This window comes from Mustela erminea, chromosome 20 (assembly GCF_009829155.1).
Source record: "Mustela erminea isolate mMusErm1 chromosome 20, mMusErm1.Pri, whole genome shotgun sequence".
NCBI classification, from domain to species: domain Eukaryota; kingdom Metazoa; phylum Chordata; class Mammalia; order Carnivora; family Mustelidae; genus Mustela; species Mustela erminea.
Window position 1 is genome coordinate 28,243,178 of NC_045633.1, and position 23,078 is coordinate 28,266,255.

Genomic DNA, 23,078 nt, shown 5'->3' on the forward strand with positions numbered 1-23,078 from the left:
ATATATAACATGCAGATATGTTGATCTCCCTTCCCTGAAACAGGATGGAAGTGAAATCCTTCCCCCGTAGACAAAATAAAGGGTGTGTAGATGTCATTTGTAGAGTAGCCCATAAGTTGGGAGGAAAAGTTGGCTTTTTCACATTCTACATTGTGTATGTTTGCATTTTAAGTGTCTGAGCTAAGAAAACATACCTCAGGGAGCATTGAGCTCTGAAATCGAGCTTATGCGGACTGTTCTGACCTGCACAAAGGTGACCGGCCCCTGCTTTGTCACCAGCCGAACGTCCAGACATAGAGCACCCGTCATCTGAAGACTCGCTGTCGTCAACCCTACAGGCCGTCACCTGCCCTTGAAGGTCTGAGAAATGGTGCTCTTGAGATCGTTCCGATTTGACAGACAACCCTGGTTGGAATATTCATTTCCATGAAACATGTTTTTGGATCTTAGGGGAAGAAATCCAGCGGCCTTTCTCTGCCTAAATCCGTTGTGATAAAGAGCGGGCTCTTGCCTCTCCGTATAGCTGCAGGTGTCTGGCAGATGTGCCTCGTTTGGACGTGCGTCTTGTCTCTTCCTGGTTTCTAGAAGTTTTATCCTTGTCAGCTCAAAGCAGCACCTGCAGAAGCAAAACCGCATTCTTTTTTAAATCAAGTAATTGGCGTTCTTAAATGAAGTTTCAGATGGGCAGTCTCTGGGAAGAACATTTGTTGGAAACTGTAGCCAAGGCCTCCTAGAATGGGCCTTGAAGACCAAGCTTTCAGCAACACCTGAGGTCACTGAGGTTTACGTTCAGACTTTCTTAGGGGTTGGTGGGTCAGGGGAGTGTTTATCGGGTCCCGAGTCTCCGTGGCAGGCCACCTTGAAGAATCACAGACATTTAGCCTTCTTTATCCCGCGTTCATTGGATGCAGGGCCCTTGGATTATGGGTTGATGGCTGGTGTGCTATAGTTGCGTGGGAGGGCCGTGTTGAGTCTGCTTCGGTTTAGTGGGAAGTGACTGCCCGTGTGTACATGTTTAAAGGTGCTCTTGAGAGTGAGGTATCCTGTAAGAATGTTACAGAGCCTCTTGGAATCCTGCAGTAGAAAATTAACTGGCCCTAACCACCGACAGCACAGAAAGGCAGGGCGCGTTATGAAGGTGTGTTTCTTTCTGAAAAGGCGGAGACCCTTGGTGCAGGACAGAAAGGCACCCCAAGACCGGTCCTTGTGTGTGGTTGCCGCTTCCCAAGTGGGGACGGAAGCAGGTTAGCTGCGGGGTCACCCGACTCATCTGCCCTTTGCACAGGACCTTGGGCTTTTCCTGGTTCCCGGCTCCTTTGGAAGTCTGATGAGAGCTGTGATGGCTTCTGAGACCCGGAGGCCTGCGGGAGGTTTCTAGGATTCAGGGCCTTGGAGTTTCTGAGAAGACCCCACCCACCCCCACCCCTGCCAGGAGGTGCCACCCAACAACCCTCCACTCCCGCTGTCTACACTTCTTACCTTGCATCTTAACATTTTGGCCGGAATCCCAATTCTGCAGTCGTTTATGCTGTTACTTATTTATTTACTTATTTTAAAAAGATTTTATTTATTTTAATTTGACAGAGAGAGACACAGCAAGAAAGGGAGCACAAGCAGGGGGAGTGGGAGAGGGAGAAGCAGGCTTCCTGCTGAGCAGGGAGCCGGATGCGGAGCTCTATCCCAGGACCCAGGGATCATGACCCGAGCCAAAGGCAGGTGCTTAAGAACTGAGCCACCCAGATGCCCCATCTGTGCTGTGTAACAGCTTTTTCAAGATGTAACTTACATACTGTAAAAACCACTGATTTAGTGTACAAGTCAGCGGGTTTTAATACATTTCCTAAGTTGTACAACATACCGTAATCTAACTTGAAGACCTAGTTCTCCCTAGAAGAAACCCTGAGTCCCTCCGTGGCCACTGGCCGCCTCCCTGCAGCTGCCTATCTGCTTTCTGCCACGGGGCGACGGCTGCCCTGGGCAGCTCAGATAAGCGGAGTCCGATGTGACCGGCCAGCTTTTCTCACTTTGAATGTTTTCAAGGTTTATCCACGTGGGAGCCTGTCTTGGCACCTCATTTCTTTTACTGCCCAGCAATCCCCTCTTCCACGGACACACCATGTTCTGTTGCGGGATGCCGGGGGGCTTCTCCTTCTCGGCTCTTGTAAATGGTGCCGCTGTGAGCATTTGTGTGGACGCGTGTTTTCTTGCCTCTTGAGGCAAGAGACACCTGTCCGAGTGGAATTGCTGGGTGAGATCTCTCTTTGGCCCACTGTGAGTAGACTGGTCACATAAACCAGAGCTGGGAAGATGAGATCAACAAAAGAACATGTATAAATGGACAGATACTGCCGACTCGCCCTTGAAAAGGGTTCTTACTAACAGGGTCTGGGTGCCTGTGTTCTGACCTTAGCACTGGGCATTATCAAACATTCATAGTAATGATCTAAATTCATAGTAATGAGCTAAAAGATACATTCATTTGCCTTTATGTTTCTAAAATCGTACCTGAAATGGAACTCTATTTTTTTCATGTGCTTTTTTTTTTTTTTTTTTTTAAACTGCTTGTTTCTTTCTTGTTTTTTAACGTTCCTTTGCCTGTTTTTCTACTGGACTATTTGTCTGGTAATAAATAAATACATTTGACTGATTTAAAAGCAAATCAGCCACTTGTTGCAGGTTGCAAATATTTCCCCTGGATTGTTTGCTTTTTTTTTTTTTTTTTTTAAGATTTTATTTATTCATTTGACAGACAGAGACCACAAGTAGGCAGAGAGGCCGGCAGAGAGAGAGGAGTAAACAGGCTCCCTTGCGGGGCTCAATCCCAGGACCCTGAGATCATGACCCGAGCCAAAGGCAGAGGCTTAACCCACTGAGCCACCCAGGTGCCCCGATTGTTTGCTTTTTGACCTTGTCTGTGGTCTTCTTGCCGGGTTGGAGTCTTGAGTTTTTGCCTACTCAGATGATTTGTCCGCAGTCTGAAGGCTTCCATGCTTTGGAGCACCAGAAAGGCTCCAGACAGGCGTTTCCTGTATCAGGGGTGCATAAAACATTCTCCGGTGGTGTCTTTAGTTCTTTGGTGTATTGTGTTTTACATTAAATACTTGATCGACCTAGAATGCATTTTGATGTTATGATATCTTTCATTTGTATTAATGGGCTGGAAAAGATGGTTTTCCCGTGTCCTTTGTTATTTAGAGGGACTTGCTGAAGTATTTGGGGTGAAATATCAAGATAATAATGAGCCTCTTTTCGAAACTTCAGAGAAGAAAAACATAGTTGAAGCCAAATGGCAGAAAGATAAGATGTGTTTCAAGCGATGGGTATAGGAGGTTTATTATACTGCTCTCTTTTATGAATATTTGCAGTTGAAAAAAGCTTTATGATTCCCGCATCCCCCCATTTAAAGACATCCTAAAATTACATCCACTTTTTTTCCTCCATTACAATTTAAAAAATTTTTTCAGATTTGTAGTTGGTAGAAAAAATAAGCAAACACCCCAACCCGCTACTTGTTCACTCTCTCTACACTCAGATTTAAGCAGATGAATGACACATGCTGTCTTCTTCCCACCGTTTTGTTCATGGACATTTTCAAACACAGGGAAGTTGGTACAGCTGCACCATATGTCCACCCTTAGAGTCTCATTAACACTTCACGGTATTCATCCTGTCACACGTCTGTCTGTCCCTCTTTTGTGTGCATCTCCCCAGGCACCGCAGGCATCAGCACATACTTCCCATAAACACGCCACTGGAAATGTTACTCACTAGGGGGCGCTGTTTGTTTTATTTTGAAGCAATACCTACTTAAAATGGACTGCATAAATCTTAGGTAAACATTCTGTGTTTTGACAAGTCATACGGACATATCAAGGTTTACCGTCACTCCAGAAAGTTCCCTCATACTCCTGCCCCCCATCAGCTCCAGCTCCCTTTCGCCCCCTAAGAGGCAAGTCTTGTTCTGGGTTTTCCCGGCTGTAGATGAGTTTTGCCTATAACAGAATGTCGTGAAAATGCAGCGTGTACTCTTCGGGTCAGATTTCTTTCAGTCACATAGTGTTTCTGAGGGCTCCCATACGTGTTTCTGAGGGCTTCCATACGTGTCTCAGTTGCCCGCTGTGTGAATACATGGGTTTGTCCTTCTGTTGATGAACATCTACAGTTTTTCCAATTTTAGCTGTTATGGATATAGTTGTTATGAACATTCTTGTACAGATCCCTTTGTGAACCTGTTTTCATTTCTCTTATCAATATCTAGGAGTGCAAAGTGTGTTCTGTTTTATGAGAAACTTCCAGATTCTCCTCTAGAGGCTGTCCCATTTTGTATTCCCACCCGTGCTATATGGGATTCTGGGCCTGTGTCCTCACCAGTGTTTGCTGTTACTAATCTTTTTAATATTAACCATTTTGATGTGTGCATAGTGATAAGTCATTGTGGGTTGTTTTTTTTTCCTAAGATTTTATTTATTTATTTAGAGATGGGGGGGCAGAGAGAGAGGGAGAGAAAGAATCTCAAGATTCCCTGCTGAGCACGAGCTGGACTAGGGGCTCGATCCCATGGCCCTGAGATCGTGACCTGGTGCTTAACTGACTAAGCCACTAAGGTGCCTCTGGTAGCACTATTGTTTTTTTTATTTTTTATTTTTTTAAGGACTTTATTTATTTATTTGACAGAGAGAGAGAGATCACAAGTAGGCAGAGAGAGGTTGGGAAACAGGCTGCCCACTGAGCAGAGAGCCCGATGCAGGGCTCTATCCCAGGACCCTGAGATCATGACGTAATTGGAAGGCAGAGGCTTTAACCCACTGAGCCACCCAGGTGCCCAGTAGCTCTATTTTAATTTTTTGAGGAACCTCTCTACTTTTCCAAAGTGGCTGCATTGATTGACACCCACCAATAGTGTACAGAGGTTACCTATCTTCCATGCCCCTGCCAACGCTTGTCACATTGTGAAGATTAGTCATGTTGAGCATCTTTTCATGTTCCTGTTGACCATCTGTATGTCTTTGGGAAAGTGTCTATTCTAGGCCCTGCCCATTTTTTAATTGGGGTATTTGGTTTTTTGGTGTTGTGTTGTCTAAGTTTTTTTTTTTAATGTATTTTGCATATTAACCTGTCATCTAGTATACGGTTTGCGAGTATCTTCTCCCCTTCAGTAGGTTGCCTTTTCGTTTTCCTTATGGTTTCCTTTGCTGGGTAAAAGCATTTAAGTTTCAAATAACCCCATTTGTTTATTTTGGCTTTTGTTTCCCTTGCCTGAGAAGACTGGTCCAGAAAAATGTTGCTAAAACCAACATCAGAGAGCTACCGCCTGTGGTGTCTTCTGGAAGTTTCATGGCTTCAGGTCTCACATTCAAGTCTTTAACCCATTTTTAACTTTTTTTGTGTATGGTGTGAGAAAGTGATCCAGTTTCCCCGGCTCCGTGTTTTGAAGAGACTGTCTTTTCCCATTGTATATTCTTGCCGCCTCTGTGGTAGATCCGTTGACCATGTATGGGTGAGGTTTTTTCGGGGTCTGTGTTCTGTTGGTCTCTGTGTCTGTTTTTGTGCCAATACCATACTGTTTTGGTGCCTGTAGTTTTGAGTATAGTTTGAAATCAGCATAATTCCAGCCTTCTTGTTCTTTCTGAAGATTACGTTGGCTGTTTGGGATCTTTTCTGGTTCCATATAAATTTTAGGATTCCTTTTTCTGGTTCTGTAAAAAATGCCTTTGGTGTTTTAATAGAGATTGTGTTGAATCTCTAGATTGCATTGGGTAGTATGAGCATTTAACAGTGTTAAATCCTCCAACCTATGAACATGACTATCTTCCCATTTATATCTTTTCCAGTCTCTTTCATCAGTGTCTTACAGATTCAGAATACGGGTCTTTGACCACTTTGGTTAAATTTATTCCTAGGTATTTTGATATTATTTTTTTTTAAGATTTCATGTATTTATTTGACAGAGATCACAAGTAGGCAGAGAGGCAGTCAGGGTGGGGGGAAGCAGGAAACAGGCTCCCTGCTGAGCAGAGAGCCTGATGCGGGGCCTTATCCCAAGACCCTGGGATCATGACCTGAGCCAAAGGCAGAGGCTTTAACCCACTGAGCCACCCAGGCGCCTTTATTTTGATATTCTTTTAATGCAGTTGTAAATAGGATTGTTTTCTTAGTTTCTTTTTCTGATAGCTCATTATTAGTATATAGAAACACAGCTGATTTCTACATGTTAATTTTGTCTTCTCTGACTACTGAATTCATTTGTAAGTTCTGATGATTTTTTGGTGGAGTCTTGAGGGTTTTCCATATTATAGTATCATGTGATCTGCAAGTAGTGATCGTTTTACTTCTTTTCCAATGTGGATATGCCCCCTCCCCATTTTAAGGCCTTCAAGAAAACGGTCATATGGCGAGGCCAGAGGACTGCTTCTGTTAGAATCCCATGACTAGCATTGCCGTGCCTGTGGCTGATTGAGCTATTTGCACATCCCAGAGAGATTATATCAGTTAGTCTACTGGAAAAGCAGGACATATTTTTCTCTCCAAAGTAGGAAAAAAACTGCCACTCGTGTGGCAGGATGGACAGTGATTCGTATCTATATATCTTGATCTACCTACCTGCTTTTTTTTTTTTTTTAAGCTGCTGTATGGTTGACACACAACATTCCATTAGTTTCAGGCGTACAATGTCGTGACTCCACGACTCTGAAGGCATGGTGTGCCCACAGCGGCTGCAGCCACCGCCCGTCTGCATACGGCGCTCCTGCGTCGCCACTGACTGCATTCCCCACGCTGGGCCTTCCATCCCCCACGCTGGGCCTTCCATCCCCCTGGCTTACTTCATACCCGGGAGCCTCGCTCCTTCCCCCTCCACCCATTCGTGCCCATCCTTCTAACTCCGTTCCCTCTGTCAGCCACCACTTTGTCCCCTGTATTTATGAGTCTTTCTTTGGTTCTGTTCTTAGATTCCACACGTAAGGGAAACCATGTAGTATTCGTCTCTCTCTGTATAATACCCTCTAGGTGCGTCCATGTGGATCTCACTCTTCTTCCGTGGCTGAATACTCTCCAGTGTGCGTGTCCACCGCAGCTTTATCCATCCGTTCATCCGTGGACACTTGGGTTGCCTCCAGGTCTTGGCTGTTGTAAATAATGCTGCAGTAAATGTAGGGGTGCGTACATCTTTTCAGAGTAGTATTTTCCTTTTCTTTGGGTAAGTACCCAGCAGTAGAATTCTGGATCATATGGTATTTCCATTTTTCTTTTTTTTTTATTTATTTGACACAGAGATCACAAATAGGCAGAGAGAGAGGGGGAAGCAGGCTCCTGGCTGATCAGAGAGCCCGATGCGGGGCTTGATCCCAGGACCCTGAGATCATGACCTGATCGTGACTGAAGGCAGAGGCTTAACCCATTGAGCCACCCAGGTGCCCCAGTATTTCCATTTTTAATTTTTGGCGGAGCCTCCGTACTGTTTTCCAGAGTGGCTGCACCAGTTCACATTCCCACCAGCAGTGCACCGGGGCTCCCTTCTCTCCACATCCTCACCAGCATTTATGACTTCTTTTTGAGGATAGCCATTCTGACTCATGTGAGGAGGTATCTCATTGTGGTTTTAATTTGCGTTTCCCTAATAGTTAGTGATGTTGAGCATCTCTTCTTGTGTCTGTTTGCCATGTCTGTCTTTGGAAATATGTTTATTCAGGTCCTTTACCCATTTTAAAATCAGATTATTTGGTTGAGCCAAGCTTATATGTGTGTGTATGTGTGTGTGTGTATGATATTAACCCGTTATCAGATATGTCATTTGCAAATATCTTCTCCCATTCAGTAGGTTGCCTTTCCATTTTGTTCATTTTCTCTGCTGTGCAGAAGTATTTTATTTTGGTGCAGTCCTCATAGTTTATTTTTGCTTTGTTTCTCTTCCCCGAGGAGACACATGTAGAAAAATGTTGCCAAGGTTGAGGTCACAGAGGTCACTGCCTGTGTTTTCCCTGAGCAGTTTCGTGGTTTCAGGTCTCACATCTCAGTCTTCAGTCCGTCTGGAGTGTGTTTGGTGTGCGGTGTGAGGAAGGGGTCCGGGCTCATCCTTCCACGTGTGGCCGTCCAGGCCTCACAGCACCGTCTTGAAGAGATTTTTCTACCCGTTGGGTGTTCTTGCCTCCTTTTAATTTGTTTGCTTTCCTGTGGCTGTGCTCAGGGCTTCAGCTCTGTGTTGGATAGACGTGGCGAGAGTGGGCGACCTGGTCCTGTTCCTGCTCTTAGGGAAGGAAGCTCTCCGTGCTGACCCGTGAATGCCGTGTCAGCTGCTGATTGTCACCCATGACCCGGATCAGGTTGTGGTCCCCCTTCGAGTTGTCCATTTATCCAGTCATTACCGTGTCATCAGTTGCTCCACTGACACACGGGGCAGCTCGGGTGTGAGGACAGATGCCTCAACCGTATGGTGATGCGTGTGAGTGACACACGGGCTGCCGGCCCTCCCCGTGTTTCTTCCCCGCTTCATAGCTCGGTTCTTGCTGTGGCCAGACTTCGTCACTTCCTCCCCGCCTTTCGCATTCCCTTCTGCCTCCACCTCTCCGTCAAGATTTGCCAAGGTCACCCCAGATTCGGTGACTGCACCGCGCAGCCACTCTGGGCACAGTGGATGTTTCTGTACCGCAGCATCTTCCCTTAGCTTCGGGGTCACGCAGCATCTTCCCTTAGCTTCGGGGTCACGGGTTTTTCTCCCCCTCACTCAGTCTCCGTTGCTGGCTCCCCTCCTCTGCCTGACCCTGAACTGTTGAGTGCCGCCCAGGGCCCTCAGCAACACGCGGCCGGCTGTTGGCCCCTGTTCACCCCTCCCTCCTCGTGCCTGGAGCAGCTCTCTAATTGCATGTGTCGAATGGGTGAAGGAAATAAGGTTGTGTCAGACAGATGAGTAGAATCCATTCTTTGAAGAAAAATAGTCCGTTCTCATTGTTTACTACGGTCGTCCGGTTCTGTCAGGTTACCGCGAATAGCAGATTAGCAGATACGGAAGAGCTGCTCCCGGCGTGGGGCTCCTGTGAGCCTCTGGTCACAGTGTTTTCATCAGATGATGAATGCATGAGCTTGTTTTATGTGTTTCTGTTTAAAGACATCTGATTTGAATATGTATAGTTGATTTATTAAGGATGAACTCACAGCAATAACACGGACTCATGCTAAACAAAGCTTACCAGCCACACACGATTCTCCGGGGGACACGGCCCGGCCCTCTTGCCCTTGGGAGCACCGGACGGCGCTGTGGCCGGAGGCCGTTGTAAGCTGTGGGATCACTGACCGAAAGTGCAGGAGGTGAAAACACAGACCGTGGAAAGGACAGTTGTTCACGGTGTGAGCTGAAAACTAGAAAGCGGCGGGTAGCTCCCTGTTCGGCTTCTGATGGGAGCGCGTGCGTCCCGCACCTCCACATTTTCTTGCTGCCTTGTGTGTGTCCCCGGATCACTGTAGAAGCAGCTCAAGTATTAATTTTGGGGGGTTACAGATACGCTTTAGCAACCAGGCAAATTTACAGATACAGAATCTGAATAATGAGGATTGACTGTACTTGGAAATGAGTTGTTTTCACCACTGATTTAATTTAGGGGGTAGTGAATTTCAATAACTTTTACTTATTTTGTAAGAACTCAGTGTCCCGTAGGCCACCTTCTCTTCACTGTTTCCCGGTCGTGCAGTGAATGAAGCTGAGGCTCCAGCTCCTGTTTCGCCATTGAGGAATTGGGTACCGGGTACCAGGTCTTTTTTTTTTTAAGAATTATCAAATTTTACATTTTAATTGGCATATGCTGCTTTGATTTGGGGGGGGAGATTTAGAGAATTTTATTTTTTTAATTTGTTTTAATTTAGTTTTTGTATGTGTGTTTGCCAGAATTCATTGTTTATGCACCACACCCAGTGCTCCATGCAAACCGTGCCCTCCTTAATACCCACCACCAGGCTCACCCAACCCCCCCACTCTCCTCCCCTCCACAAGCCTCAGTTTGTTTCTCAGAGTCCACAGGTCTTATAACTAGTGAACAGCACAGTCAGGACTCAGTCTGATTTCCACGGGGTGCCCTGCCTCTCTTGTTCCCCGTCATACCCCCAACCTCGTGAGCACTGTGGTACCGGCAGCACTTGCCCAGTGCTCATGCTAGAACGAACGCACTTGGACTTGACCACCCAAGGGCGTGGTGCGCCTTCCCCATGGACACAAATACCGTGGGCAGCATTAGCCCATTTTTAGATAGGTCCTTATTCAAGAGATTGCGTTTTGTTTAATGGTAGTTTGAAAGGTTTGGGATGTACCCCAGAATCTAATCCTAGGTCTGTATCAGTCATCGGACAAGCTTCTAACCAGCTGCTCTTGGGGTGCCAGGCCTAGGGGGGTACACCCTGACCTGGCTGGGGGCGCCGCTGGCTGGCCAGTGGTAATGGGATAACTGCCAGAATGAGAAGCAGAGAAAGTGATTGATTAAGTGCATCCCAGAAAGTCATTAAATCTTGAAGAAAGACCAAGGTGTAAAGGGCAAGGGGACCCTGAAGAGGGAGCCTGGGGACAGGGATGGAGGAAGTGCCCTTGGCCCCTGGGCCTGAGCAGCCAAGTTTGGTGGCCCGGAGCCCTCCCGGCATCTGGCGGTCCAGCGGGCCTGCTGCTCAGCAAACAAGCTTCTGGACATAATGTGGTGTCCCCGCTAGTTTCCAAGGGTAAGGGGCTGGTCAGGAAAGCAAGTATTGGGACCCAAAGGGCCTTCTCACTGCACATGACCAACAGTCTGGTTTCCCGTTGGTCTCATCTGAGCGCGGTCGCTGTGGGGATTGAGCTCTGCCATGTGCCCGTCAGCACTGCGAATGCTGGAGACGCGCTTGTCAGTGAGGACAGACCAAACACCCTGCCTGCGTGTGGCCTCAGGACCTCCCTTGACTCTGCCTTTCTGCGGAGAGTCAGGGCCTAGAAGGGACTGGCCACTTTCTGAGATGCTGCCGGCTGACACCCACTCTGTCTGCATCGAGCCCAGCCTGCTGCTGTGGGAAGGAGAAGTTGTGGTTTGTGTAAACGTGACTGGGAATCAGACACTTGATTTCACGGCCTATTCCATGCTAAGGAGCAGCAAAATCCTATCGTTCTCCCGCACAGCCATGTGTCATGTCTCACATCATACACATATGATTCTGGCTACCACCGTGTATGTGAGTACCTCATCGTGTGGAGCGCATCAGGCCGTCACAGCCACACCGAAATGGGTGATACCACGCATTTTCCTAGAAATTGTTTCTCTCTCTTTTTAAAGATTTATTTTAGAGAGCAGGCAGAGGGGAGGGGCAGAGGGAGAGGGAGAGAAAGAACCTCAAGCAGATTCCTCACTGAGTGCGGAGCCCAGCACAGGGCTTGATCCCGCAACCCTGAGATCATGACCTGAGCCAAAATCAAGAGTCAGGTGCTTAACCAACTGAGCCACCGAGGTGCTCCTAGAAATTGTTTTGTCTTACTTTAGTAAGGTCCCTTAGAGCTTGTTTTTTCATTGTCTCTAGTAGTTGGGTTTCTAAACTAACTTAACCCTGTCTTTGTTACAACATTTAAATCCAGCAACAGAGCTAATGGAAAGGAATTCTTTCGAGGGACTTTGTATTTTGTCTATTGTGTGTGTTTTCATATTCGGGCATCTGATTTACAGTGGAAACGCTGCTGTGGCTTCTGATGGTCTGACCTTCCAGGTTCCCCTGGGCTGGACCTGTCTGGTCATCTCTGCTCTGTGTGCCCAGCGCTGGTCTAGAGAGAGGGTATGGCTGCAGGTCATGGTTGGGTTGACAAACGGGTGTGTGCTTAAAACACCGGGCCCGGAGACAGGCCACATGCAGAAGCAATGTGGATTGTTGCCTCTGATTTTTCTACAGTCCAGTCTTCTCTTTGCTTCTAGGTCTGAACTTACCCCTGAAACAAGGGCAGGAATAAAGATTGGGGGACCTGTGGGCATTTAGTAGGGGTGGCTGGGTGTAAGGTACTATCTTTGGAAGCTCTGTTGTACCTGTGACTTTCTATGCAAGATGTCGTGTATGCTCACTTTTAACTCAACATCTTATGAATGGAGGGTGTCCCCACTTGATGTGGGGAGCGGGGAGGTAATGGGTGTAGAGTACTGGCTATGGGCCATTATTTGCAACCCCCTCAGCAGTAACATAGAGGAGCTGTGATCCCCATTTTACGCACGAGGAGGACAAGACGTGGAGAGAACGAGTCATGTGGAGATTACCTGGGGCCCATGACTTGTCCAGTGCCAGTGGGGAAGAGCCAGGACAGCAGGTGCAATCAGGGAACTGAGGCCTCTGTCCTCACGGAGCTCTGGTTCCAGGGTGTGTATAAGGAGCCACCCAGGGAGCAGAATGGTATGAGGAACAAGGAGACCCAGGGAGCAATCTGTCTGCGGCTCACAGGCCGTGAGTGTGGCCCCAGTCTGTCTGCCCGCAGGCTCTGACCTCCACCCTCAGCTATGTTCTGGAACCATCCTCGTAGCCTGGTCCTGTCCCCAGACAGCCACCACATCAGCCTGTGGCGCTCTGCTGGGCGTGTGCGTGCACTTGGATGTGCGTGTGTGTGTGCATACGGACTGCAGCTGTTGACGCGAATACACATGCGTGCTGTTTTCCTGCTTGCAGCTGATACTGAAGATGTGTGCATTGTCGAGAGGCTGTTCTCAAGCAGCCTGGTGGCCATCGTCAGCCTCAAAGCTCCTCGGAAGCTCAAAGTTTGCCATTTTAAGAAAGGAACCGAGATCTGCAACTACAGCTACTCGAACACCATACTGGCCGTGAAGCTGAACAGGCAGGTGAGTGGCGCGCGGCCCAGACTGCTGGGTGTGCTGGCCGCGGCTCGCTGCTCAGTGTGCCTCGGGCCTGTCGCCGCCATCGCGGCTTCCTGCAGTGGTCTAGGACAGCTGGCGGTCCTGGGCCCCCAGCCCTGGGCCCTGCACCGGCTCGCCTCACGCCAGCTCCCCGATTCAGCTCTGTTTCCTCAGCGGTTTGCTCAGAGCACGCCGTCCCTTGCAGTCCCCCAGGTTGAGTCCCCTCATCCGTCGAGACATGAGCAGTAGCGTTTCTCCGCACACCGTACACTTGTCTGGAGGGCTGTGCCGTGGTTGATTCACCTTCTTCCACTTTTGTACATGTTACTTGAAAAAAGTCTGCTGCCATCTTTTTCCCATCTTCTTCTTGTTTCCCTTTACTTTTAAGATGAAGGACTTACTCCTTTTGCTGTCTTCCCCAAACTCACAAAACGTCTGGCGCAGAGCGCGGACTCAGTGGCTGGCAATCGAGTTCAGTTCACGACAATATCTCGTGGTTTTCGCTTTCCTACCAAATGCAACACGGCCCCTGAGATCCTCCAGCTTTTCTGTGACAGTCACGTACCCCACGCGCGGAAAGCTAACGCAGTTGCCCGGCATGGCTCGCACGTCACCCCGGAGGGAGGGCATCCACAGCACGCCTACCGGGTAGATGGTTGTGGCAGAGGCCTGCCGGCATTGCTCTGCGAACCAGAGGACGTGGTTACGATGGGAAATGACAAGGCACAACATGTCAAATATTCCTTAAACATACACATGTACGCTCACGCACCAACTGACGTAACTGTCTGCTGGGCGCACGGACCACAAGCACGTCCCTGCTCTGTGTGGTGTGGGTGTGGACTTCGACACCTGCGGGTCGTGAGTTCTGAGACTTTAGAAACCCCCAGGCTTTTACTTCAGTCTTGGCAGACTCCGTTCAGCATGGGTTTCCGAAAGCAACTGACCTTTACCAGACCCGTCCTAGGCACTTGCTCTGATTTTCACAAAGGGAGGGATGATCCGGACAGACAAACTGAAAACCCAGACGGTACCTTCCTCAGCTGCATTTGGCTGGTTTCTGCAGCCGTGCAGTGAGTCGCACGGGTTGAAGTCCTGGTGCAGTTGGCGGAAGTGGTCACGGGGGCAGGCGCAGCTGGCTGCGGACGTGGCGCTCCAGGAAAGCCGCCTGGTCATGGCCGGGTCTGCTTGCTGTTCAGGAGGGAACCGGGCGTGTCTCTGGCCAGGAGCCGGTTCAGTAAGGGAGGGAGCAAGGATCGAATTGGCTCTTGATGTTTGCTGTTCCATTCTTATCTCTTCTAGAGGCTGATAGTGTGTCTGGAGGAGTCTCTCTATATACACAGCATTCGGGACATGAAGGTCCTGCACACGATCAGGGAGACGCCCCCCAACCCTGCAGGTAAGCTCAGCAGGGTGAGATCATCCGCTTTTCTGATTGTACCTTTCAAAGATGAGCTGTTTTCTCCTTGTAGGTCCCACCCGGGTAGACAGCTTTTGAAAGTATTGATCTTAAACCAAGCAAGCTGCCGGCCTTCTGCCGCTAGTCTGGCAACCACAGAAATCATTGCTTTCATCAGCTTCCAGTTCGGAGGCTGCTCACGAGGTCCCACCCGTGGCCTTCAGTCTGCCCCTGGGGGTGGTGGTTGGGGGCTGCTGCGGCCGGGCCTGGAGACACACACCTCTGATAGGGGCTGACCTGTGGGTAGCAGCTCAGCAGGCCCCCCCGGGCCTGACTGTCCCTGTTTGGTTCCGCGTGTCCCGCAGGCCTGTGCGCGCTATCCATACACAACGACAATGGCTACTTGGCGTACCCAGGCAGTGCCACCATCGGAGAGGTGCAAGTGTTCGACACCATGAACTTGGTGAGGCCCCTTCTGTACCGGGTCCCTCTCACCAGCGGCCCCGCTCTCTGCCCCAAGCACTGGGGCGTCGCTAGCATCCGCTTTTCCTTGGGTGGGCAAGGCGGGTTTCACTGCTGCCTTCCTGGTGGTGGCACAGGGCTGGGCAGCCTCTGCCTGCAGATTTCTGCCTCTGCTCCCACGGCGCAGAGCCCCTGGCCGTGTGGCTATTTGGGGGAGTGGAAAGAGCCCCAGAGAGCGGCGTTTCCTCAGCTACCCCCACCCCACCCTGTGACTCCGGAGCCTGTGGTTTTCGTGTTGAACCGGTTGGGGTTTTAGCCACAACCACTAGGCTGGCCCTTCAGCCTGAGGACCTGTCTTGCTGTGTGGCGGCCGTGTCACTTTGGTTTTGCCTTTCAGAGAGCAGCGAACATGATCCCGGCTCACGACAGTCCTTTGGCAGCGCTGGCGTTTGACTCCACTGGAACCAAGCTCGCCACTGCCTCGGAGAAGGTGCGTCTGTTGTGGCCCGGTAGGAAACTGGCTTGGGGGTTTGGCGCCCCATCTCGCTCCGTACACACACGGTCCAGGTAGCAAATGGGTTCTGTGCCGACCGGCTCCCAGAGCAGCACACGTAACAACCCGCTTGGGGAGCGCTCCCCGCCTTCGCAGCGCCCGTGGTCGGGGCGGGAGCTGCAGAGCCGGGCGGAGGAGGCGAGCGTGCGTCAGCAGCACCCACGGCGAGCTTCCCGGGGCTGCGAATGCGTGCTGGGGCTGGCAGGGCTGAACACACTTCTACGTGCTTCCTTTCCTCCTTCTGTTATTAATTCACCGTTCTCTTTCACTCTCTGTGTAATGCTAGATTTTTCTGAGTTGGAAAACACTTCAGTGGCTATACCGTATTCAGTCCTGGTTTACTGGAACGTTGCCCTTTGGGGCGGTTTCTGTTTTTCCTAACATTTAGATTGCAATGGTATAATAACATTTGGAACATAACTAATTAAGAATATAGATGATTCTTACATATGAATCTTTTTTGTGCATCTTTATTCACTTAAGAGATTGCTGTGAGTGGGCATCTCAGTGGCTCAGTCGGTTAAGCCTCTGACTCTTGATTTTGGCTCAGATCATGATCTTAGGGTTGTGAGATCGAGCTCCATGTTGGGCTCTACACTGGGCGAGGAGCCTGCTTAAGATTCTCTCTCCTCCTCTGCCCGCCTCCCCCCAGAAAGGAAGAGTCCAGTGGGCAGACTTTCTGTAAAAGGATGTGGTCTTTTTGAAGTTCTCTCCACACAGGACAGAGTGACTCTGGCCTTCCCTCCAGCTCCCATGACAGCAAAGGGCCCTCGCTCTCTTGCTCGCACGGCTGCTACATCTTGTTCCTTTGCTGGTCCTCACATCTCGATAGTTCCGCTCTCCGGCCTGGCTCTTGATGATCTCCTTCGTTCTGGCTTGTTCTTCCCTTCCGAGCACCAGTCCCTGCTTTCCAGCTGCCTGGTTGAGCTCTGATGCTTTCTCACAAAAAACGGAAAGTAGCGTCTCTCCCGCTGCCTCTCTGCTCGGCCCAGCCAACCACGTAAGAGCCGAGAAAAGTCAGCTCACTGGAACTTTCCTGTGTGGGTCTCTGAGCTTGACGCTCACACGCGGTTTCTGTAAGATCATCTGTGGATCACTCAGTCCTCGGGAACCCTTTATCTTCATGACCGCATTCCGTCCCCTCAACAAGGTCAACACTTGTTCATTTCGTATCAGGGGCTCAGAGACTTCAAATAATTTGCTCAGAGTCACCAGGTTGGGCGGCCACAGAGACTTGGACTCCAAGCCTGGCTTTGCTTTTAAACACCGCTGGCCATTGACACTGTTACCTTGCCCATTGCTACTGAAGCGGCCTCCTTGGTTAATAGTCTCATCTCTCTTGTTTTCGTTAGGTCCTGGAAGCCCCCTAAAGCACTTTGTGGAATCTCAAGGCCATTAAGAATAGAGCAGTTTTTTTCTTCCTGGGCTAGGAGGAGCAATCTTTTGATTTCCTTTTAACCCCCCAGTGTCCCTCCCCATCCTTCTGGGTGCTGGGTGCCGGGGCTGTGCCTAGATGGGTGCCTAATCCTGCTTTCAGAGTGCAGGCAGGGTAGGGGCCTGGGCAGGGTCGGGGGGCGCAGGGCGGCTGGGGCCAGCAGCCCTTTGTTAATTAGTCTTGTGCACTAGATATGCCAGTTTAAAAAAAAAAAAACTATAAATCAGAAAGTTGAGACCAGGGGCACCTGGGTAGCTCAGTGGGTTAAAGCCTCTGCCTTCGGCTCAGGTCATGATCTCAGGGTCCTGGGATCGAGCCCCACATCAGGCTCTCTGCTCAGCAGGAATCCTGCTTCACCCTCTCTCTACCTGCCTCTGTCTACTTGCGATCTCTCTCTCTCTCTCTCTCTCTCTCTCTCACTGTCAGATTAATAAATAAAATACTTTTAAAAAAGAAACTTGAGACCACAAATGGATCAAACCTTTGCTGTGGTTATTTTCGTATGTGATTGTGCTATTTTATCCCTCTAATTCTCAAGAATTATAAACTCATTTGGTATTCTTTTATCCAGAGAGAATCATTGTCTTTAAAAAAACATTTTATTTTAGGGACGCCTGGGTGGCTCAGTTGGTTAAGCAGCTGCCTTCGGCTCAGGTCATGATCCCAGCGTCCTGGGATCGAGACCCACATCGGGCTCCTTGCTCCGCAGGGAGCCTGCTTCTCCCTCTGACTCTGCCTGCCACTCTGTCTGCCTGTGCTCGCTCCCGCTCGCTCTCTCTCTGACAAATAAATAAATAAAATCTTTAAAAAAAAAACATTTTATTTTAAAGATTTATTTTAGAAAGTGAAAGAGAGAGCGTGTGTGTGCCACATGCAGGTGAGGGGCCCGGGGCAGGGGTAGCCCTCTTGCTGAGCACGGAACCTGACTCTGGGCTCCATCCCATGACCCCGAGACCATGACCTGAGCCAAAATCAAGAGTTGAACACTTGGGCGCCTGGGTGGCTCAGTGGGTTAAAGCCTCTGCCTTCAGCTCAGGTCATGACCCCAGGATCCTGGGATCGAGCCCCACATCAGGCTCTCTGCTCGGCGGGGAGCCTGCTTCCTCCTCTCTCTCTGCCTGCCTCTCTGCCTACTTGTGATCTCTGTCAAATAAATAAATAAAATCTTAAAAAAAAAAAGAGTTGAACACTTAACGGGCTAAGCTACCCAACCACCCCTTTTAGAAAACATTTTAAAGAAAGGGCAACGGTTTCTGGTGTTCTATAATTCGGTTGTTTGTCGTTCATTTATTTTTACTATGTATAACAAACAGGTCAGATGTTAACAGTTTCAATACTGAACAGTTTGAACCTTCCAAGGGGTGTGGTGTCAGGTGACACACTGAATAGTTCTTCCAGCCCCGCAAATTTGAATACTCCCTGTTTTCAAGTTTTCCATTTTGTTCTAGGAGTCTCTTTCTTGTGCTCTTTTATTAGTGTAGCTTGCTAGTATTCTTTTAACATTTCAGTGTCGAAGTCCCATTTGTGTTTACTTTCTTGGTTCTCTTGACTTCCTGTCCCAGATGTCCCAAGTCCTGTCACTTTGGGGGAGGCGGGCCCTGGGGGTCCTGGCATCTCGTGGGTGCCTCGTTTCCACGCAGGGAAGTGCTGCAGCTCACCGCTGGCTTGTAGCCTCCTCTGTCGGGTCCCGGACCCCCACCCCGGTCAGTAACTCAGCCTGAAGTACAAGGAAGGATGTTGGGGGCCGCGGACCTCTCAGACCTAGGCTGGGTTAGGTGGTGCCCCCGACGTGCAGCACGTGCTTCGGGGCTCGGTGCGTGAGAGGCGAGGAGTCACGGGCCTTAGGACTAGAGCTGGCGCACGTGTGACGGCCAGGCCGTTGGTGTTAGGGAGAAGCAGTGAGTCGCGGCGGCCACATCCAAAGGAAGGAACACTGCTGGGGGACAGACGCTGCGGGCGCGAGGCCCCCTCGTCTGTCCTTCAGATTCTCGTGGGAAGGAGACACGGGAGCCTCTCCTTGGCTAAAATTCTTTTTTCTTTCCTTTCCCACCTGTCACAGGGGACCGTGATTCGGGTGTTCTCCATTCCAGAAGGACAGAAACTCTTTGAGTTCCGGAGAGGAGTGAAGAGGTAAGATACTTCGCCGTTGATCTGGCACTGAGTCTGGACCTCAGTTCCGTTTCTCGGGGTCACGTGGAGACGTCAAGCTGAGCTGGGCACAGCACTTGAATGCGGAAGTGCTTTCGGCCTAGCCAGGGGGTCTGCGGAGGCTTTGGAGCCCTCCCGAGGGGTAAAGGGACGTTTTTATAAAGCAAAGTGGTTTCCCTTTGTCTGTGGTCCCACTGAATGGAGGGCGATGGCTGGATAGCCCTGGAATGAGGAAGGAGTGGCCTGCAGGGTCGCATGGCTTCCTCCACCTACTCCGAGATGGCAGGCCAGTGACTTCTGACCCGGCCAGCCTGCACCTGTCCTGCTTCCCTACCCCTGAAAACCTGCACCCCGCTCCCCCTCCACCCTGTCACCACTTATTTCCCTGTCTGTCTACACACCTCCCTTCCTTCATGCCTGCTTGGAAGGAAGGATTGTCTGTCCTGCTGAGGCCTGGAGCCTCTGCCACAGGACTGGCTCGGGGGCTCTGGTCCCCATTCCAAAGGGGCAGCTGAGAACACCCACCTCAGGGTCTCAGGGCGGAAACTGGGCCAGGAAGTGTTCTAGAACTGCCCCCCCGGGACCTCACACTGTTTGACTGCTGTCTTTCATCTGTGGGTCCTTCCCCCAGACGGCACACACACGTTTTAGGGTCCTGTCTCCCGTGCCCCAGCCCTTCCCCATCACGGTCTCCTGGTTTCTTTCCTTTTTTCCCTTGTTTTCCTTATACCACACCATTCTGGATTGGTCTCTGGCTGCTCCTGCCCTGTTTCCTTTTCCCATATCTCGCCTCTGCCCCGGAGCCGCTCTCATCCTGTCCTATGCAGCCCCCCAGCTCCCACGCCATGTTGTCCGTGTGCTTGTGACCCCTCCCCTGTCTGTGGGGCCCAGGCTGCTTTCCTGAGCTGTTTCCTGGTGCTGGCCCTTCAGCCACCAGCCAGAGTGTGCCCCTGTCTATCTGCCCATCATCGCTCATAGGCCTTACCTTGGGAGACACTGGCACTGTCCCATCCAGTACCTGAGCCAGAGTGGCTCGGAGGGGCTCGACACTGGCCCCTTTCTTGCTTCCAGCTAGGTCGCGGAGTGTCAGTGCCCAGGTCAGTCCCACCAACCTCCGTCTCCCCAGGACCCCTGCCCGCCTGGTTTGGATCCCGATCGTGTGACTTCCGTGCCCCTTGGTCTCTGCTGTTGGCCCATTTGGTCTGTTCATCAGACCGTGGCCCCGGTTGCTCTCAAGGGTGTCCACACAGTCAGCACAGCTCATGTGGAGCCTTCAGGGCGCCTCCCGCCGGTAGGGCTAACTCCACACGCGTCGGCCCTGCTCTCTAAGCCCGGCCTCCCACACCCTGCTTCTTCAGCTCTCTTCCCAGTTGCTCCCAGCTCCGGCCACATGGAACTGTGATTCCGCGGAGGAGTGATCTGTCCGTACGGGGTCTCCTGTGCCGGTGTCACACCCGTGATGGGGCCGACTCCTGAGCCTTTGACGTCTGTATCGAGTGTCTCTGCCTTGGGGAGGCCCTCCGGACCCTCTCATGAGCCCCTGTTCCTCTAGCGCAGCCCTGGCACACCTTCGCTCATAGCACCTTTCCCGTCCGCACTCACGCCTCGCTGAGCCGTCCCTGATTCATTCCCCGGGCTTTGTCCAAGCCCTCAGGGCAAAACGTGCGCTGTCCTTGTCCGGCCGCAAGGAAGTGCACTTACTGGAGGCTTTGGCATTTTTACAGTGATTCTTAGAATCAACTGAAGAGTCTTAGCATGTTGGAAGTTTTGTTTTATTCTTAAATGTTATCGAGGTTGTCAGTTTGCTTTCTTGCACGTTAAGAGTTGCTGTAATTTAAATTCTCGGCTTTTCTTTTGCTAACCTTAGTGCTGTAAATCCAGCCTAATACAGCTGAAAATGGTTTCGTGAAGCCTCGATGCCCTTTGTTGTTTGGAATGTCAAAGAAAATGGGCTAAGAAAATACCAAAGAATTGCTCTTAACTTGGTATTCCCTTTAAAACATTTTCTTTTCTTCAGAAAAATTTTTTGAAAAGATGTCTGCAGGAGCGCCTGGGTGGCTCAGTCCGTTGAGCGTCTGCCGTCAGCTCTGGTCGTGATCCCAGGCTTCTGGGATTGAACCTGCTTCTCCCTCTCCCTCTGCCCCTCTCCCCTTTCCGTGCTCTCTCTCACTCTCTCTCAAATAAATAAAATCTTTTAGGGAGAGAAAAAAAAGGAAAGAGATCTGGAGAGGAGTAAGAAAGATACTGGTAGACTCAAGTGTCGTATTCGGGGAACTTCTTTTCTGACTTTTTACAGTCCCTGGAGAGGGGCACCTGTGTGGCTCAGTGGGTTAAAGCCTCTGCTTTCGGCTCCGGTCATGATCCCAGGGTCCTGGGATCGAGCCCCACATCTGGCTCTCTGCTCGGTGGGGAGCCTGCTTCCCTTCCTCTCTCTCTGCCTGCCTCTCAGCCTGCTTGTGATCTCTGTCAAATAAATAAATCAGATCTTTAAAAAAAAAAAAAAAAAAAGTCCCTGGAGAGAGGTTGCAGCTCGTGGGCACCAGGGGCTGTGGGCAACAGCGTAACCCCGCCCCTTCCGCTCGCCCCCAGGTGTGTGAGCATCTGCTCCCTGGCCTTCAGCATGGACAGCATGTTCCTCTCTGCGTCCAGCAACACCGAGACTGTGCACATCTTCAAACTCGAGACTGTGAAAGAAAAGTGAGTTGCAAAGACACATTTGTTGCACAAAACACCAGGCCCTTCTCCCCTGCCTGGATGGGAACCCCAGCACAGACACTGCCCTGCCTTCAATCATTTTTGCCAGTAAAGGCCCTGGAGCTGGTTCTCCAGTAAGTGTCCCCAGGTCCGGGCGCGGCAGAGAAATGGCCTTCCCTGAGAGATGAAGCCGGGAGGGTGACGATGGGCGGCCTGGGGGCCGTGCACCCGTCCGCCTCTTAGCACCACCTTAACCCACAGACGCACGTAAGGGTGGACGCCCCCGCCCACAGGTGGTTTCCGTTTTCACAAGACCCTCTAGGGTGAGCATTATCTGTACGCTGTCTCAGATCATTTCAAATGACTTAAAATATGTGCAAGATGGACAACCACAAAAATGGGCTCTGGGAAAATAATTTGAGATTTTGCTTATCAGGTTTTTGGAGACTTCGTGTTAAAAGGATGTGGGGCAGGGGGGCGGATCGTGAATTTGGCCTCATATATCTTCGCATTTGCTACAAAGTGGGGGGGCTTCGCATTTGCTGCTAATCATCTACTGGTCTGTGACAGGCCTCCTGTGACCCTTCCCGGAAGACACGCCCGTAGGGCTCCCAGGCTCTCGAGACGTTGTCCTTCTCTGCCCCTTTTTCCTGCGGGATGGGGAAGTCCTCCTCAGGCTTCAGGCCTGGCTCCTGTGAGTCGCTCCGTGTCTGACCGTGGTTCCCCCTTCCCAGGCCTCAGGAGGAGCCCACCACCTGGACTGGGTACTTCGGGAAGGTTCTCATGGCCTCCACCAGCTATCTGCCTTCCCAGGTGACAGAGATGTTCAACCAGGGCAGAGCCTTTGCCACAGTCCGCCTGCCTTTCTGCGGCCACAAGAACATCTGCTCACTGGCCACGTGAGTAGGGCCGGGGTTGCCACTCTCGCGTTTGCCGCTGTCCGTCCAGTCGAGGGCCTGGGCCCAGACCACCCGCGCCCCCAAGCTGGCGGCACTGGGGCCGGGCTAGGTTTCTCCTGGGCCAGGAACTTGGTTCGAAGCGGCAGTGGAGGGAGCGCGCAGGTGCCGCTTCCCTGTTACTAGACGCGAGTGGTTCGTCTGCGCTGTTCTGATCCAAAAAGTCTTCCTCCGTCATTGGGATGTTTGTAATGGTAATGAAGAAACACCGCAAGGGAAACTGCAGGCGGGTACAGGATTCACCCCTGTGGGACCCTGTCTGTGTCGCCCTGGGGCACACGGATCGCACGTGGTGTCTCGTGAGCCTCATTGGATGGCCCAAAGCAGAGCCATGCAGGGAAGTACAGTCCTTCCTGGGTTGGCACGTCTCTGATTCCGTGAATCTTGTGTCATTTTACTTCGATCTTGTGCAGCTGATAACTCAGGTGAAAAAGCTTATGAAAACACTCACCGTTAGCAAGTAGGGAAGCCGTGAGACTGACCTTGTCTGCACCAGTTCTCCCGTTGGCTTTGGCGTTTAGGTGCACGAAGTGCCCCCTCGGCTTCGATGCTGCGGCCTCAGGCAGGGCAGCGGGTGTGATCTTTGTCCTGAGTAGATGATCTGTGG

At 50.7% G+C, this 23,078-nt stretch overlaps 1 protein-coding gene across 2 annotated transcripts in view; it reads left to right on the forward strand.

Annotated features, from left to right (window-relative positions):
• Window positions 1-23,078, forward strand: part of WIPI2 (WD repeat domain, phosphoinositide interacting 2) — a 41,503-nt gene that overhangs the window by 12,041 nt on the left and 6,384 nt on the right. For both annotated transcript variants that reach the window (XR_004281818.1, XM_032327667.1), the window contains exons 3-9: window positions 12,640-12,809; window positions 14,127-14,223; window positions 14,589-14,686; window positions 15,083-15,175; window positions 18,733-18,803; window positions 21,411-21,518; window positions 22,250-22,414. Coding sequence is in view for 1 of the 2 variants with exons in the window: in XM_032327667.1 (XP_032183558.1) it covers window positions 12,640-12,809; window positions 14,127-14,223; window positions 14,589-14,686; window positions 15,083-15,175; window positions 18,733-18,803; window positions 21,411-21,518; window positions 22,250-22,414 (802 nt within the window). In the remaining variant the exon portion in view is untranslated. The remainder of the gene's footprint in view (window positions 1-12,639; window positions 12,810-14,126; window positions 14,224-14,588; window positions 14,687-15,082; window positions 15,176-18,732; window positions 18,804-21,410; window positions 21,519-22,249; window positions 22,415-23,078) is intronic.